At 37.8% G+C, this 15249-nt stretch overlaps 1 protein-coding gene across 1 annotated transcript in view; it reads right to left on the minus strand.

The window, feature by feature from the left end:
• The window catches only part of CMPK1 (cytidine/uridine monophosphate kinase 1), a 35289-nt gene that overhangs the window by 798 nt on the left and 19242 nt on the right, over positions 1 to 15249 (minus strand). The window contains exons 2-5 of the mRNA XM_032846634.1: positions 6880 to 7026; positions 2196 to 2348; positions 819 to 895; positions 488 to 584 (exon numbers count right to left, since the gene is read on the minus strand). Of these exons, the coding sequence (XP_032702525.1) occupies positions 488 to 584; positions 819 to 895; positions 2196 to 2348; positions 6880 to 7026 (474 nt within the window). The remainder of the gene's footprint in view (positions 1 to 487; positions 585 to 818; positions 896 to 2195; positions 2349 to 6879; positions 7027 to 15249) is intronic.

Consider the following 15249-nt stretch of genomic DNA (forward strand, 5'->3'; position numbering starts at 1 on the left):
CCAAATCACAGTTCTCAAAATGCCAATTTTCCAGTGCTTGAGAAAAGAGGTTTGGAATTAATAAAACATCCACTTCTTGTGAAGAACGAGTCTGAAGTTGTAAAATCTATTTTAGATGCTATTCAAAAAGGAGGAAAAAAAAATCTCATTTTCATTTAGTCTCCAGGGTCTTGAAAAGCAAACTAATCTGTCATATCTCTTTTTCTCCTGCCTACATACCCCTTTGCCTGCTAAATCACATTTTTTTAAAAGATTTTATTTATTTATTTGGTAGACAGAGATCACAAGTAGGCAGAGAAGCAGGCAGAGAGAGAGGAGGAAGCAGGTTCCCCGCTGAGCAGAGAGCCCTATGTGGGACTTGATCCCAGGACCCTAGGATCATGACCTGAGCCAAAAGCAGAGGCTTAAACCCACTAAGCCACCCAGGCACTCCGCTAAATCACATTTTTACTTGACTTTTCTTTTAAGACAAGCTAGGGATACTCACTTCATCAACAGACTTAGAGGCATCTATCTTCTTGACTTTCCCCATTTCTTCGTATAAGTCAATAATTGGCTTTGTTGACTGAAGATAGGTCTGAATTCTGCAAAAGCAGCAAATAATACAAGGTTCTACATATTCTCCCATTCTTCCCCATGTTATAGGATTGCTCAGAGCACAACCCAGATCTGACCCAACCAACCCTCTTTTTATACCCGCCATTTTACATATTTAAGTGCGCCGTTCTCTTTTCCTGGGCGAACTGAGGCAGGGTTTAACCTGGGCCTCAAGTTCCAAACTCAGCCTAAGGTGGCGATGGATAAAATCTGCAAAGTACCTCTTCTCCAAGCTCTCTCTGTTGTCATCACTTCTACCACTACTCTTTCCCCTCTCAAGGCATCGTTCGATACAGATCTAAAAAGAAAAATAATGAAAAGTCATTCCAAAAAAAAAAAAAAGATCCAAATTTGCCTTTCACATTTGCCATTCTTTTAACCCGAAAAGAGAACAAAGTTTGAAGAGATTACAAAAAAAAAACCCTACATTAAAACTAATTTGTCTAATTCATTAATCAACATGCAAAGTCCTTTTAAATTTAAACATGTGGTTCAATTTATATAAACTAGGTTAAATAAGTACAGAGCATAATAAGAATTCATTCATGACTCAGTTTTTCCCGTGCACTTTTTTTTAAACCGCAATAAAAAGAAGATCTGTATGTGTGTGCTTCCATTGAGGATATATTATTAACTTGTTAGGTATGAATTACATGCCTCAAACTTTGTTCCATTTTGCTTACTTTTTGATAATTCCATAAATATCCAAATATTTAAGAATCAACAAATTTGCATTTGAATAAAGTATCCCTTGTTAATCATGAATAAACATTCCTTAGTTATAAAGCTGTGGTGAACATTCTGAAGTTAACTTTGAAGAATAAGTGAAAACATATTTTTGGGGGTTGGAAAAAGAGAATTAGATTTTTACAACAACTCAAAGGCTGCAGCAAGTCTCTCCAGCAGAGGCACATTTGCAGTTCAGCCCAAGAATAGCCAACTTCCTTCAAGGCAGTAATTTAGGTTCCCATTCTTTCAGGCTGCTGGCATTAACTTAGTGAAGTTATATTACAGCTGTCAAACAGTCAGGCCTCTTAATTAAATGATCCTGAGAAATTCATTTAGCTATTCAAAGGTATGTCTGGATATGTTACTAGAAGTACCAGGAAGAAAAAGAACGCTTTCTTGCCTTTCTCAAGATCATTTCACTCTTAGAAGATAGACATCAAGCTATCTTTTTTTCTTTTCACATCACGCTATCCTAGATGTTTCTTTAAAATAGAAAGTTTTCCCAACTTCCCCAAAAGTCTTTTCCTAACATCCTAAGGCAATACTCTGAAAAGAGCACATACCTAAGAAGAAACAGCACAGCCTCATTACCTAACATTATTGTACAAGTCAATTCTTACTTCAAAATAAAGCAAATACTTGTTATCTTGAAAATCAAGCAAATTTTAGATCCACAGCATTGCTGATACCAAACAGTTTTTAGTACTCCAACAGCAAGACAGCACTGTTCCATTCATCTATTTACCAGTTCGAAGTAAAACTGCTGCCCATATAAAATGCAAAGATAAGTAAAAAGTCACTTTGTTTTTCCCTAATAGTTGACCATCAGTTAGTGAAAGCCCATCTGAGCAGATGAAGGTCTTAATTACCTCATTATTACAGTCAAAAAACAGAACGAAAGACACATCTGCCTTCCCATCCATGGTCTTGTTCCAACCTTGAAGGTTGTCCTGATTTCTTGGAAACCCATCAATCAAGAATTTATTCTTCTGAGCATTGGCAGCCATTGTGTGATCCATTTCCTAAAAGAAAAGGAAGATTCAGGTTCAAGAGGACATCAACAAAATGTAATTTCTTTCTTTCTTTTTTTTTTTTCAGTGTTAACATGTTTAATAAAAGTATATACTAGGTACAAAAGTAGCCTAAGTGAAGGAGTGACTAGTTTTACGAGGTTTTTTGGGGTGAAGGTATAAGAAAAGGTTTGGGGGAGCCTGGGTGGCTCAGTCATTCGTTAAGTGTCTGCCTTCAGCTCAGGTCATGATCCTAGGGTCCTGGGATTGAGTCCCACATGGGGCTCTCTGCTCAGAGGGAAGCCTGCTTCTCCTCTTCCACTCCCCCTGCTTGTGTTTCCTCTCTGTCAAATAAATAAATAAAATCTTAAAAAAAAAAAGAAAAGAAAAGGTTTGACTCAGGAGTGGTGTCCATTTGAGGGGATATCTGAAACAATGAAGCATAAGCAGAAATGTAAAAAAAAAAAAAAAAAGCTCCTAAGGTAGATATTAATGACTACAAAATGTTGACAACACAGAAGAAATTAAAATATAAAGAGGTACAGAATTCTATTAATTTTAAATTGGCAGCCAAAAGATTAGTTGAAAAATGTGGTGAAAGGGTAGAGAAGTCCTTTTTTTTCAGATTTTGTTTTTTTACTTAAATTTCAATTAACTAACATACAGTGTATTATTAGTTTCAGAAGTAGAACTCAGTGATTCATCTGTATTATGTAACACCCAGGCTCATCATATCACAGGCCCGCCTTAATGTCTATCACCAAGTTACCCCACCCCCCACCCTTCTCCCCTCCAACAAAATGCAATTATTTAAGCAGGGTGGTGGAGATACAAGTGTTTCTTTTGTTATTATTATTCCTTAAATCATTAGTAAAGAGTGGAGGGTGCATAGGAAAAAAAAAAAAATGACTTAAAGGAAATGATCCAATGTAGTAACTTGGAGTTACAGGCAAGCAAGTATCCCTTCCCAATTTACACGCATACACACATACAATTTTTTCTCTGAAGTTTCTAAATTTTCTACAGTAAGCATTTATTACTTTCACATATACATTCACAAAGTTATGAATAGCAAAAAGAAAACAAAATGAGCAATAACCAATACCTTTGCTCCAGCCACTAGAGGCCCTATCTTGCCTTCCCCTTCCCACTCCCAAGTCATTTTGCTGTAGGAAGAAGTATGCTGCTTCTGCAGGCATTCAGATTCTCTGCAATAATTCAAATCCAACTGTACAAAGCTTTGGACAAATATAAAGAGACTGCTAGCAAAAAGTTAATACATTTTTGACTGAAGCAATTAAACTTTAAATGCCACTAGCTATCCCATAACACAGGTAGCAGAGTTAAGAATTCAGTCAAGGAAGACAGGAAGAACAGCACACTTCACCATCTTCCCCAAAGTTTGAGGCCAGAATGTTGAAATATGTGAACAGGAGATGCAGAAATGTAGTCTCCAAATCCTCACCACTGCCAGCCACCACGGGATAAGCACTGATGCACGACTCTGACCAGATCTGGAGAAGCCCCCATTCCAAAGCTAACCAACATCCAGTCCCCTCAGTGCTCAATCTCCTTGTTCTTCAAGAAGAACACGGGTTGTCTGGCCCTCTAATTCTTTCATCTGAGGGTTGGCTTTGTCCCAGCATTTGTTTCTCCAATGTTCTCCAATAACACAAAACTTTCATAGAATGTTTTTGGGCTCTGCTATAGCATTTCTACCTCAATTATGGTAGAGAAAGATTAAGGTGCATCAATATTCTACTCATGCAACATACAGTTAGTTACTCAAGGCCTATTACCAAGGAACTTGGATAGCCACATGGCTCTTGGGGGGCTCACGGTTCAGCAGGTAACAAATATGTGTAAAGAAATGTGCTAAGTTCTATGGGGACGTATGAAAAAACAAAGCACCAACTACCAGGAAAACAGCCTGAGAGAGAGCTTTATGAGAGGTGGCAGTGGAGATGAGTCCTAAATAATGAAGTGGCAAGCAGACAGGGATCAAGGTACTCCAGACTGAATATATAAAGGCTCAGAAATGAAAAAGCATAATAGCTTTGATAAATCTGAAGTAAGCTGAGGCAGTTGAATATTAGGACACGTGTACAGAGTGCTGGGAGATAGGACTAGAAAGTCAGTAGGGGCAAGATTAATGAAGAGCTTATTATGCCACACTAAGGAACTGGTTTTTATTTTTGAAGCAACAGAGGACCACTAAGGAATTTTAAGTAGAATATGCTTATGTCACCTTCTGGAAAAAAATCACCCTAACTGGGGTGCCTGGGTGGCTCAGTCTGTTGAGGGTTGACTCTTAACCCACTGAGCCACCCAGGCGCCCCTTTTTTTTTTTTTTTAAGATTTTTATTTATTTATTTGACAGACAGAGATCACAAGTAGATGGAGAGGCAGGCAGAGAGAGAGAGAGAGGGAAGCAGGCTCCCTGCTGAGCAGAGAGCCCGATGCGGGACTCGATCCCAGGACCCTGAGATCATGGAGGGTTGACTCTTGATTTCAGCTCGTCATGATCTCAGGTTTGTGAGATCAAGCCCCGTGATGGGCTCTGTGATTGGCTCCAGATGTCTCCACACTGGGTGTGGAGCCTGCTTGAGATTCTCTAACCCCTCTCCCCTTCTCAAAAAAAAAAAAAAAAAAAAAAAAAAAATCACCCTGACTGCACTGTGAAGGGTGGATTAGAAGGGAACAAGCATGGATTAAAGGCAAAAAGACTCATGAGGAGGCTCTAGTGATGGTCCAGGAAAGGAAAAAAGGATCTGAACTAAGGTGACAGTGGTAATAGAGAAAAAAGACTAAGTCAAAGACGGTTAAGAGGAAGATAACTAGAAGATCCACTCACTGAACTGATTTGGTAAAGTGACGAAAGAGGTGTAAAATACAGGATGGCCCCAGATCTCTGGCTTGGGCACAGATGGTAGAACCATTAACTAGAACAGGAGATAAAGGGCGATCCCATTTTAGAAGATACACTGATTCCCTGAGATACTTGTCAAATATTCAGATGGGTATCTAGTAATTAGAAGTGTAGGTCTGGAGTTCAGAAAAAAGGTGTGCGCTAGAGCTATAGATTTTAGCATTTGTTAGTATAATGAAAGCCTTGGGCATGGCTAAAAGCATCCAGCAGTAAATACATAAAAGGAGAGGAGAACCATGGATAAAACCCGGAGAACATCATCGTTTAGGAAACTTGCAAGGAGACGTAAAAAACAACAGCTGTTGAAGCAGGAAAGAATCAAGAAAAATGGTGTCCTAGAGAATAAAGAAGTTTCGAAAAGACAATGAATGGAGTTACATGCTATAAGAAAAATGACTAAAAATGTCCTCTAGATTTTATAAGGAAGATCACTGGTAACAACAGCAAGAACAGTTTCAGTGAAGATGGAAGTAGAACCTGATGACATAAGGTTGGAGAGTAGGAAGTGAAAAAGTGAAAAATGGAGACCACTCTTTCACAGCGTTTAGTGATAAAGTGGAGAAAGGGCATCAAATCTAGAGAGCAGGGAGAGAAGATATATTATGGAATAGAAGCAGGTTACTCCAATCTCTGAAACAAAAGGTAAGAAAGTGTGTAAATGAGCCACTCCTCCTCCTCCTCAAGTTTCTGTGGTTCCATCCAGGTGCTCATATATCTCTCTTCCACTGGGTTTCAACTATTTCTTGCTGTTCTCACTCTTGCATTTCTCTTTCACCGTTTCTTATATGTGAAAATACCCGTTAACGACTCGTCTTGGAAATCTATAGTGGAGAGATATCACATAAATGCAAGACACCTGTTTTTAAGATGGGACGTATTTTGATAGCTGTTAATCTCTGTATTTCATACTGAAGATGGTGATACATTCTCCACAAAAGGAAACATTAAAATGGAAGAAAACGGCAACAACGGGATGTCCAAGGGAAAAAGGAATAAAGGGAAGGAAGGACGGAAAGGAGGGAGGGAAGAAAGAAGGCTTACAAGAAAACAGAAAAGGCAGCGCCCCTGGGTGGCTCAATGGGCTAAGCCTCTGCCTTGGGCTCAGGTCATGATCTCAGGGTCCTGGAATCGAGCCCCACATCGGGCTCCCTGCTCAGCAGGGAGCCTGCTTCCTCCTCTCTCTCTCTGCCTGCCTCTCTGCCTACTTGTGATCTGTCTGCCAAATAAATAAATAAAATCTTTAAAAAAAAAAAAGAAAAGAAAACAGAAAAGGGCAAGGAGGGGGAAAGGAAGAAGAGGAGGGGAAGGAAAAAAGGAAGAGAAAATAGAAATGGAAGTGAGACACCGTCTGCGTGTTGGGGAAGGATCAAGGACACACATATGGATGTGAAGCTAAGCTAGCTGATCCTAGATCAAGGTAGAGAATGTTTGCTACTGTCCAATTTCTTTCCAGGGGACAGCAGAATATCCAATACTACCATTCTCAAACAGCATGACCACCTACCACAAGCAAGATACTTAGTACTCTCATTTTTTTTCATTACTCAAAGGAAAGGCAGATTTAGTTTCTTATTTCATTGCTGGTTTAAACAGGTTGGCATTCACACTCCTTACCCTCTTTAACAAACTGATGGTTATCTCAACTGGCACAATCTTTCCATCTTTAATGTACTTTTCAATGAGTTCACCATACTGTGAATCTGGGTTCTTCCTTTCATCACGAAGAAGTTCTCCTGCAGAAAGGTGTGTATAACCATATTTCTGAAAGAAACAACACACAGGAAAAAAAAAAATCAGAATACTTTCAACCCAGGGGCACCTGGATGGCTCAGTAGGTTGAGCATCCAACTCTTGATTTCAGCTCTGGTCATGATTTCGGATTGAGCCTCATGTCTGGCTCTGCTCTCAGTGTGGAGTCTGCTTGTCCCTCTCCCTCTGCTCCTCCCCTAGCTTGCATTCGTGCACAAGGGCTCAAGCTTGCACGCTCATTCTCTCTCTCTCTTTCTCAAAAATAAATAAATAAATAAATAAATAAATAAATAAATAAATAAATAAATAAATTCAACCCAGTGGTAGGACTACCAATTTTTTTCCTTCATGTTAATTTCTATAGTCTAACTTTTCCACAATAAGCTTTGATTGTATATTAAACAAATAATAAACAAATTTTAAGAGATTTCATACACTCAAGTTTGCTTTAAAAACATTCTTAACCTCGTAGGGCATGGTAGCTATAATGTTCACACACCAAGAAATCATCCTGAAATTTATGTAACTATTCAAGCCGTTAACATTTCACTGTAATCCTTCAGAAACACAATCAAAGTTTAAATGCCATTAATAATGCCCAAGAAATGCCTAGCAAAAACCAAATAATTCAAGGCAAAAAAAAAAAAAATTCACCACTGTTGGCTGTACCCCCCTTCTATAACTATAAAATGCTTCCCTTCCTTAAATTCAACACATCTAAACTGAACTCATCAGCATTTACACTACCACTGTTCTTCTGGTCTGTTCCCTTTCTTGGTAAATAGCACAAGTCCTACCTCCTCCACAAAATTAACTTTCCTGACCACTGTGGAGGGTGGTCACATAAGCAGTGACTTCAAATATCATTGTCTTTCTACCTAGACTAGTACATTCCTGACCATTCTTAAAAGTCCATCTCTTCCTTCTCTAGTTGCAACTAGAGGTCTCATCTGTGAAATGGGAATACAGATACCTATTTTATAAGTTAATGGTGATGACTAAATGAGATAACGTAAAGAGCCTGACGCATAGTATGAGATAAAAGTCAATTACCTCCTTGCCATTATGAAGATACTTATCTCAAATAATCTAGAAGCATTTTTATATTATATGTATTATATGCCATTTTAATTATATATATATATGTACACACACACACACACACACCCATATACATATATACACAGAGATCTGCATATGTACTCACTTTAATGGTTTTTATGGGAAGACCAATCAAGAGATGAAAGTGAAATAACAGATATGAATAGTCTATGAAAGGTCAGTAGAATAGTATTATTATGATTGTGATGATCATTATTATGTAGGGCTTATAAATGATGCATTAGGTCAGGGTATAGAGTAATAGTCGAGCTAAGTCATATAAGATGTTCAGTGCTGTTCTGCTACTTCCTCATGCCTGGAATGAAAAAACAACGCAGATCTAGGAAACAATTCTGAATAATGAAGAGCTTCTTCCACCACAAGAACATACACATTCCCTGTTTTAAATCAAAAGAACTATAAAATCTATTTTAAAAACATTTTGGGGGTGCCTGGGTGGCTCAGTCAGTTCAGTCGACAATTCTTGATTTCGGCTCTGGTTACGATCTCAGGGTCATGAGACTGAGCCCCAAACTGGGTTCCATGCCCAGCACAGAGTCTGCTTGTCCCTCTCCCTTCGTCCCTCCCCGCACTTGCTTGATCTTACTCTCTCTCTCAAATAAAATCTTTAAAAAAGTGTTTTTTAAATAAATAAGTAAATAAAAAGAACACTTAATGTTTTAGAAAAAAGTTTTTACTCTCAAATATCAGGGCACTCAGAACATATTCAATTTTCAGTTACTATAATCATCTTACCCCAAATTCTTAAGGCTCCCTAAATGGGCTTTTATCTCATCCATAGTTAAGTGTACAATAAAAATTTAATATCTTAAATTTATCTTTAATTTCAAAATTAAGATCTGAGGAAGCCCACATTCCCACCCCTCTTTTAAAGAAGAAAAGTTTCAATTGCACAGTTCATAAAAACTCCAATTACCCAGATTATGGTGAGTCTTCTTTTTTTGGACTGCAGAAGCCATACCTTCTTCACCCCTTTTTCTATTTCTAAACATTGTTGGCAAACTTGTTCTCACTGACTTAAGTAAGCTAGGTAAGGTAGTCAGCAAAGGAAAACAAACTCTAAACAGTTTATTTGCTGACTAAAATTGGGCATAAAGTTGGATGAGAATAAACAAAACCGCAGTGTCACTCATGTCTCTTAGTTATACACCCCCTTCCATTAAAATAACCAAAAGTGTATTTAGTTTTTTAATAGGCTTTAAAAAAAACCCTCCCATCGTTTGCAGAAAATGAAAATACAAAATGCTTAATTATTTAAACTGTTATTCTTAAATTATTTCCACACGACACCATTTTAAAATGCTACTTTGATCACCAAGCATAAGGAAACTTCTGAAAGATGGGTGTAGAAAAGACTATAAAAAATGAGGCATGACCCACTTTCCCACTATTAAAATTTTCAAAAAGCATTTTGCAACTAGTGTCCATAAAATTTTATAGCAGCTCCATTTCCTACAGCTTACTTTGTTTCCTGCTTGGAAGTCTATGCTTGCTGGATGTTCTCATCTGTCTGGAGATTATAGCATATGGTAATATTGAATAAATGCAGAGACAAACAGTACTAAACAATGACAAATGCTTAGCGAAACACCAACCACACAGACTGCTCTGTACAGACTGCCTCTGCTGCATGAACAACATACATTTAGAAGCCCAGATAGTAATTTGGAAATTAGTACATACATGTTGATTTCCTGACACTCGAGTGCTCAAATTTGCAAGCTTTATGTTGCATTAAAGTGGGTTTTGGCCTATCACTTTTTTAAAAGAGAAACTAGTTGTAAACTGTAGAGGTATACAAATGGTGTTTTTAAAAATAATTACACACAGTTTGTCAAAGAGAGAGAAAACAACCTTATATGCAGTGTCTAAGGAAACAAGGAATTTAAGTAAATATAACAGAAATCCATACATGTGTCTTCCTATTTCTCATCCACATTCCATTTTTTAAAATCCTCTATTTACTGCTTTTTTATACTACATTTTTCTCAAGGATTTTGCTGAAGCTTTCCTCTTACCATAGAGTTTCTATAACAAAAAAGCAACTATCACTTACACACTAGCTATTATGGTATTTTAGTAACAGCTAGACTTCAAGGAGCACGTTTTTAAAGCATTCTGTTGTCATTAAGTAGTTACTGATGCCAATTTTGAGGAAAGCAAAAATGGTTATTTCCCTGGCTTAACTGAAACTTTTTCACATTCTCTGAAATTTCCTAGCAATTAAAATCTAGTGGGTCACTAACTACAATCTTAAGAACATCATTCAAAACCACAGTAGGTTATAAACACTATAAACTAGAATAAATACAATTACAAGCTACTATTCAACTAAAAATAGTTTTCTAGTGACAAATGTATAAACTCAATTCATTTAGAGTAACGGTCTAAGCTTTTTACTTTCATTTTCTCCTTTAAGAAATTGAAAAAACAACTCAATAAATTCTTATAAACCACATACTAAGATTTGGAGGGAGAAAAAAAAAGCACCATGTTCTCAATAAGGACAGAATGGCACTTTATTTTCTTAGGTGAATGTTGAAATTTTACAGTATCAAATCTTTAATCATCTTGATGGACTTCTTTCACCTCTTAGCAATCATCTTTCCTTCTTTCTTAATTTAGGGAACGTGGTTCTATGTGGGCAAAAACAATAAAAACAATAAAAAACAAAACCACAACAATAAAAAAGAGCTCAAGGTATAACTGATGTGGGGTGCCTGGGTTGGCTTAGTCGATTAAGCATCTGCCTTCAGTTGAAGTCATGATCACAGGGCTCTGGGATAGAGCCCCACAGGGGGCTTGCTTTTTCCCTCTAGCTCTGCCTCCCCCACCTCTCACCCCTCTCCTACTCATGGTCTCTCTCTCTCAAATAAATAAATAAATTCTTAAAAAAAAAAAAAGATAAAAATGATGCATAAATGGCAAGTCCTTGGAGGCAAGAAGAGATCCAGATGCCAGACCCCTCCTCCAGTTGGTGTGGCAATTAGAAAGCACCATGGGATTGCTTCCGAGCCTCATAAGAAAGGGCATATAGCAGATATACTAGACATAAATATATTTTTAATACAACTATGCACGTTAAAATTATTGGGTGTCCTTTAAATAGTGGACACATCTATGAAGCATTTAAGACTAAGTTTATTTTGCATTCCCTAGAAGATTAGTGAACCTTAAAATCTAAGTTTTGGTTATGTACTATCAAAAATGTACTTTCAGCAGAACACCCAGAAATGCTGCAAGGACTATCCAGAGCCATCCAGACTCAACAGTCTGCTGCTTGTTGCAAACAACAGCTATAGAGCCTACAGCCTCCCAGTAACATTTTATGTAAGCCTTTCATTCATTTCAAAGGTATTTTCAATAGAACTTTTTCCAGTTACTCTAAATGAGATGTCTGATAAGGACATTCCAAGAACAGAATCTGCCAGTCTTGGGGAACTTACATTACTTTGAATATAGAAACCAACACAGTGCCAAGATGCTTACAACTGGTCATTCGTTTAAAGTTCCTTCTGGTTTCACCCACAGAGGGTTTGAAAAAGGGTCTTTCCTATAATCACCATTAAAGAAAGGTTAGCATTAAAAGGGGATAAAAAAAAAAAAGTCTATCCAGTGCGAGAAAAGCTGAGCGTAATAGCTGAATTAAGTTGCTAGCAGATTTTCAATCTCATTTTTAGCGTACCCTCACTGTATTTCCAAATGTATGCATTGCATTTCACATGCCTATTTAATTGCAAATCTACATATTAACTATAAACTATGGGAAGTTATAAACTGAGCTAAATCTTTTCTCAAGCAAAAAGCCGTGGCAGACAGATTTTAAATTAACATGAAGCATACTTCTTTTTCTAATTAAAGAGTGATATTTTAAAAGCTTATATTCTGAAAAGAGGAGGGATATAATCCATTCAACTGCATACAATTACAGCACTATTCATTTTCCTCAATGTTTTCCTCTCCATATAAGAAACCTTAATTCAGGCAATACTTGGAACTTACTTTAAATCTGTAAATATTTATTGAATGTCTATGAAGTGCCAGGTCATGTGCTGATTCAAGGAAGCTAATATAGGATGTAGTAGTGACCTGCATATATAAAGTGACCGGAGCCCTAATACTAACTAATAAGGTAATTCTTCATACTTGCACAACTTTTCCTAAGGAATTCAGTCTTTGCGAGCACCGTCTGCTTGGGGAAGCAGAGGTGGTGGCAAGAAGACAGAACAATAAATAAATCTTAAAGCCAGGGGACGTTAGAAGTCACCCAACACTGTTTCCCCACCTGTGTAAGCCTGCGTGTCCCTCTAACAGCCTGTAAAAGGCTCTCAGATAACTGACGGTATGGTTACCTGATTTACATACCAAATGGCCCCTACAGCAACCATTAATTGGAATTTTCACACTCCAATTTCTTCCAGTTGGTCATTTCCAGTGCTTTTCTTTTAATTCATCTTATCCATTTCTTAATCAATCTGTATTCCCTACATTAGAAGGAGATGGAAAATGGTCAAAAGACAAGACCAGGCCCAGAAACCTCCTGGGATTCCAGGAGCTCAGAAGCAATAATTTGAAAACTTCCAACATTAATAGACAGGCACAGAAGTCTTGCTAGTCTTAGAAAACACTCTCTGATCTTATTAATTGAATGATCAATGCATACAGTCACCGTAGGGTCTACAAGCTAAACACTCATATCACTACCACCCAAATATTGTTGCAGGTGGCCTAAGAGCTTCAAGTTCAGTTAAGTCATTTCCTGTGAGAACACTTGGAGGACATATATCAAACCACTCAGATGAAGCCCTTGTTTCTATTTCACATTAGAAAAGAGAGGTTTTTAAAATATTAAGCAGGCCTACTTGTATCTATTATTTAAAAAAAAAAGTAAGTAACATTAAAATCAGAATATCATTACCTATGTAATATCAAAAGCAATAAAGCCACCCTAAGAGATATAACTACTTGAGAATGCAATCTATAAAAAGCCTCATCACAAAATAACATTTTAACAGCTTAGGTTCTCCTTAAGGGGTACAATTTATTTGGATTTATAAATCCACTCTTGAATAAAACGTGGCAAAGGATACCAAACTCTGAATTCAATAAAACATACAAACATAGCATTTCAGCATCTGCAAAACTATCAAACTAATGGAGAAATCCACTTAGAGAAACAAAGAATTCAGCAAGAACCACAAGTGCAGAAGAACTTTGCATGAAGTCATATCCTCAGAACACTGAACTCAAAGTTAAGGGATTAGTTTTAAGACTAAGCTCTGTCACAGCCCTGTGTGACACTGGAAAATTATGTAACCTTTCTTAGATCTCAGCTTCTTCATTTCTAAAACACAACTAGTATCGATACTATCAGAAATAATATCTACACTACACCATCAGCTACAGCCAAGTATTGTTATTAGCTATTACAACTCGAGGCATCTCCTTAAGAACATACTGCTAAATGCATGGTCCACACTGCTAGATTTAAGACCTACTATGAGAGCATTCACATCAGGAAAAAGTTACACAAACACATTCAGGTTATTCCTGGAGCAAAGTCCACGATAATCAGTGGCTAAACTACAATTACTACCAATTAAGGAAAATAACTACCAAACAGGCTCAACAGCATACAAATGTACAGAAGAGGGGTGCCTGGGTGGCTCAGTGGGTTCAAGCCTCTGCCTTTGGCTCAGGTCATGATCTCAGGGTCCTGGGATCGAGCCCTGCATTGGGCTCTCTGCTCAACAGGGAGACTTCTTCCCTTCTTCTCTCTCTGCCTGCCTCTCTGCCCACTTATAATCTCTCTCTCTGCCAAATCTCTCTGCTCAGCAGGGAGCCTGCTTCCCTTCCTCTCTCTCTGCCTGCTTCTCTGACCACTTGTAATCTCTCTCTCTCTCTCTGCCAAATAAATAAATAAAATCTTTTTATAAATAAATAAATAAATAAAACAAAATATTAAAAAAAAAAAAGTAAAAAGAAGGCGTTCTGTGCTTCTGTGTTCCTGAACAGAAAGATCCAATATTGTAAATATTTTAAAATTCCACAAACAGGGATACCTGGGTAGCTCAACTGGTTAAGTGGCTACCTTTGGCTCAGGTCATGGTTCCTACGATAGATCCTTAGATCCAGCTCCTTGCACAGCGGGAAGCCTGCTTCTCTCACTGTCTGCCACTTCCCCAGCTTGTGCACTCCCTCTCTCCCTCTAACAAATACATAAATAAAATCTCAAAAAAAAATAAAATAAAATTCCACAAATTAATCTATGAATTTATTGCAACCGCAATCGAAAGTCAACTGGAATTTTTTTTTTTTAATAAGGAGCAACTGTTTTTTATTGTGGTTTTTTTTTTTTTAAGATTTTATTTATTTATTTGACAGAGAGAGATCACAAGCAGGCAGAGAAGCAGGAGAGAGGAGGAAGCAGGCTTCCCGCTGAGCAGAGAGCCCGATGTGGGGCTCGATCCCAGGACCCTGAGATCACGACCTGAGCCGAAGGCAGCGGCTTAACCCACTGAGCCACCCAGGCGCCCCTGGAATTAATTTTTTTAATGCAACAGAATGAACTGATTCTCAGGTTCATCAGACCATAAATGTGAGGAGACTAGCCAAACCTGAAAATAATCTTAACAACTACAAGTGGGAACTTGTCTTACCAGGTAGCATAAAATATTATAAAACTATAGTAATTAAACCAGTATGACACTAGTATAAAAATAGGCAAAGAGAACAATGAAACTCAACAGTCCCAAAACAGACCCAAGTGTCAGTGGGAATTCAATAAATGATAGACTTGGGGTGCCTGGGTGGTTCAGTTACTTAAGCAGCTGTCTTCAGCTCAGTTAGTGATCCCAGTGTCCTGGGGATCCAGACCCAGACTCCCCACTCAGCAGAGAGTCTGCTTCTTCCTCTACCCCTCACCCTGCTCTCCTGTTTTGTCTCTCAAATAAATAAAAAAATCTTAAAAAAAAAAAAAAAGATAGATTTAGCATCTAAAAACCAATAAGGGGAGTGTCCGGCTGGCTCAGTCAGTAAAGCATACAACTCTTGATCTCAGGGTCCTGAGTTTGAGCCCCACATTGGGCACAGAAAGTACTTAAAAAAAAAAAA

Source organism: Lontra canadensis, unplaced genomic scaffold (assembly GCF_010015895.1).
Source record: "Lontra canadensis isolate GAN:19392208 unplaced genomic scaffold, GSC_riverotter_1.0 scaffold179, whole genome shotgun sequence".
Classification (NCBI taxonomy): Eukaryota; Metazoa; Chordata; class Mammalia; order Carnivora; family Mustelidae; genus Lontra; species Lontra canadensis.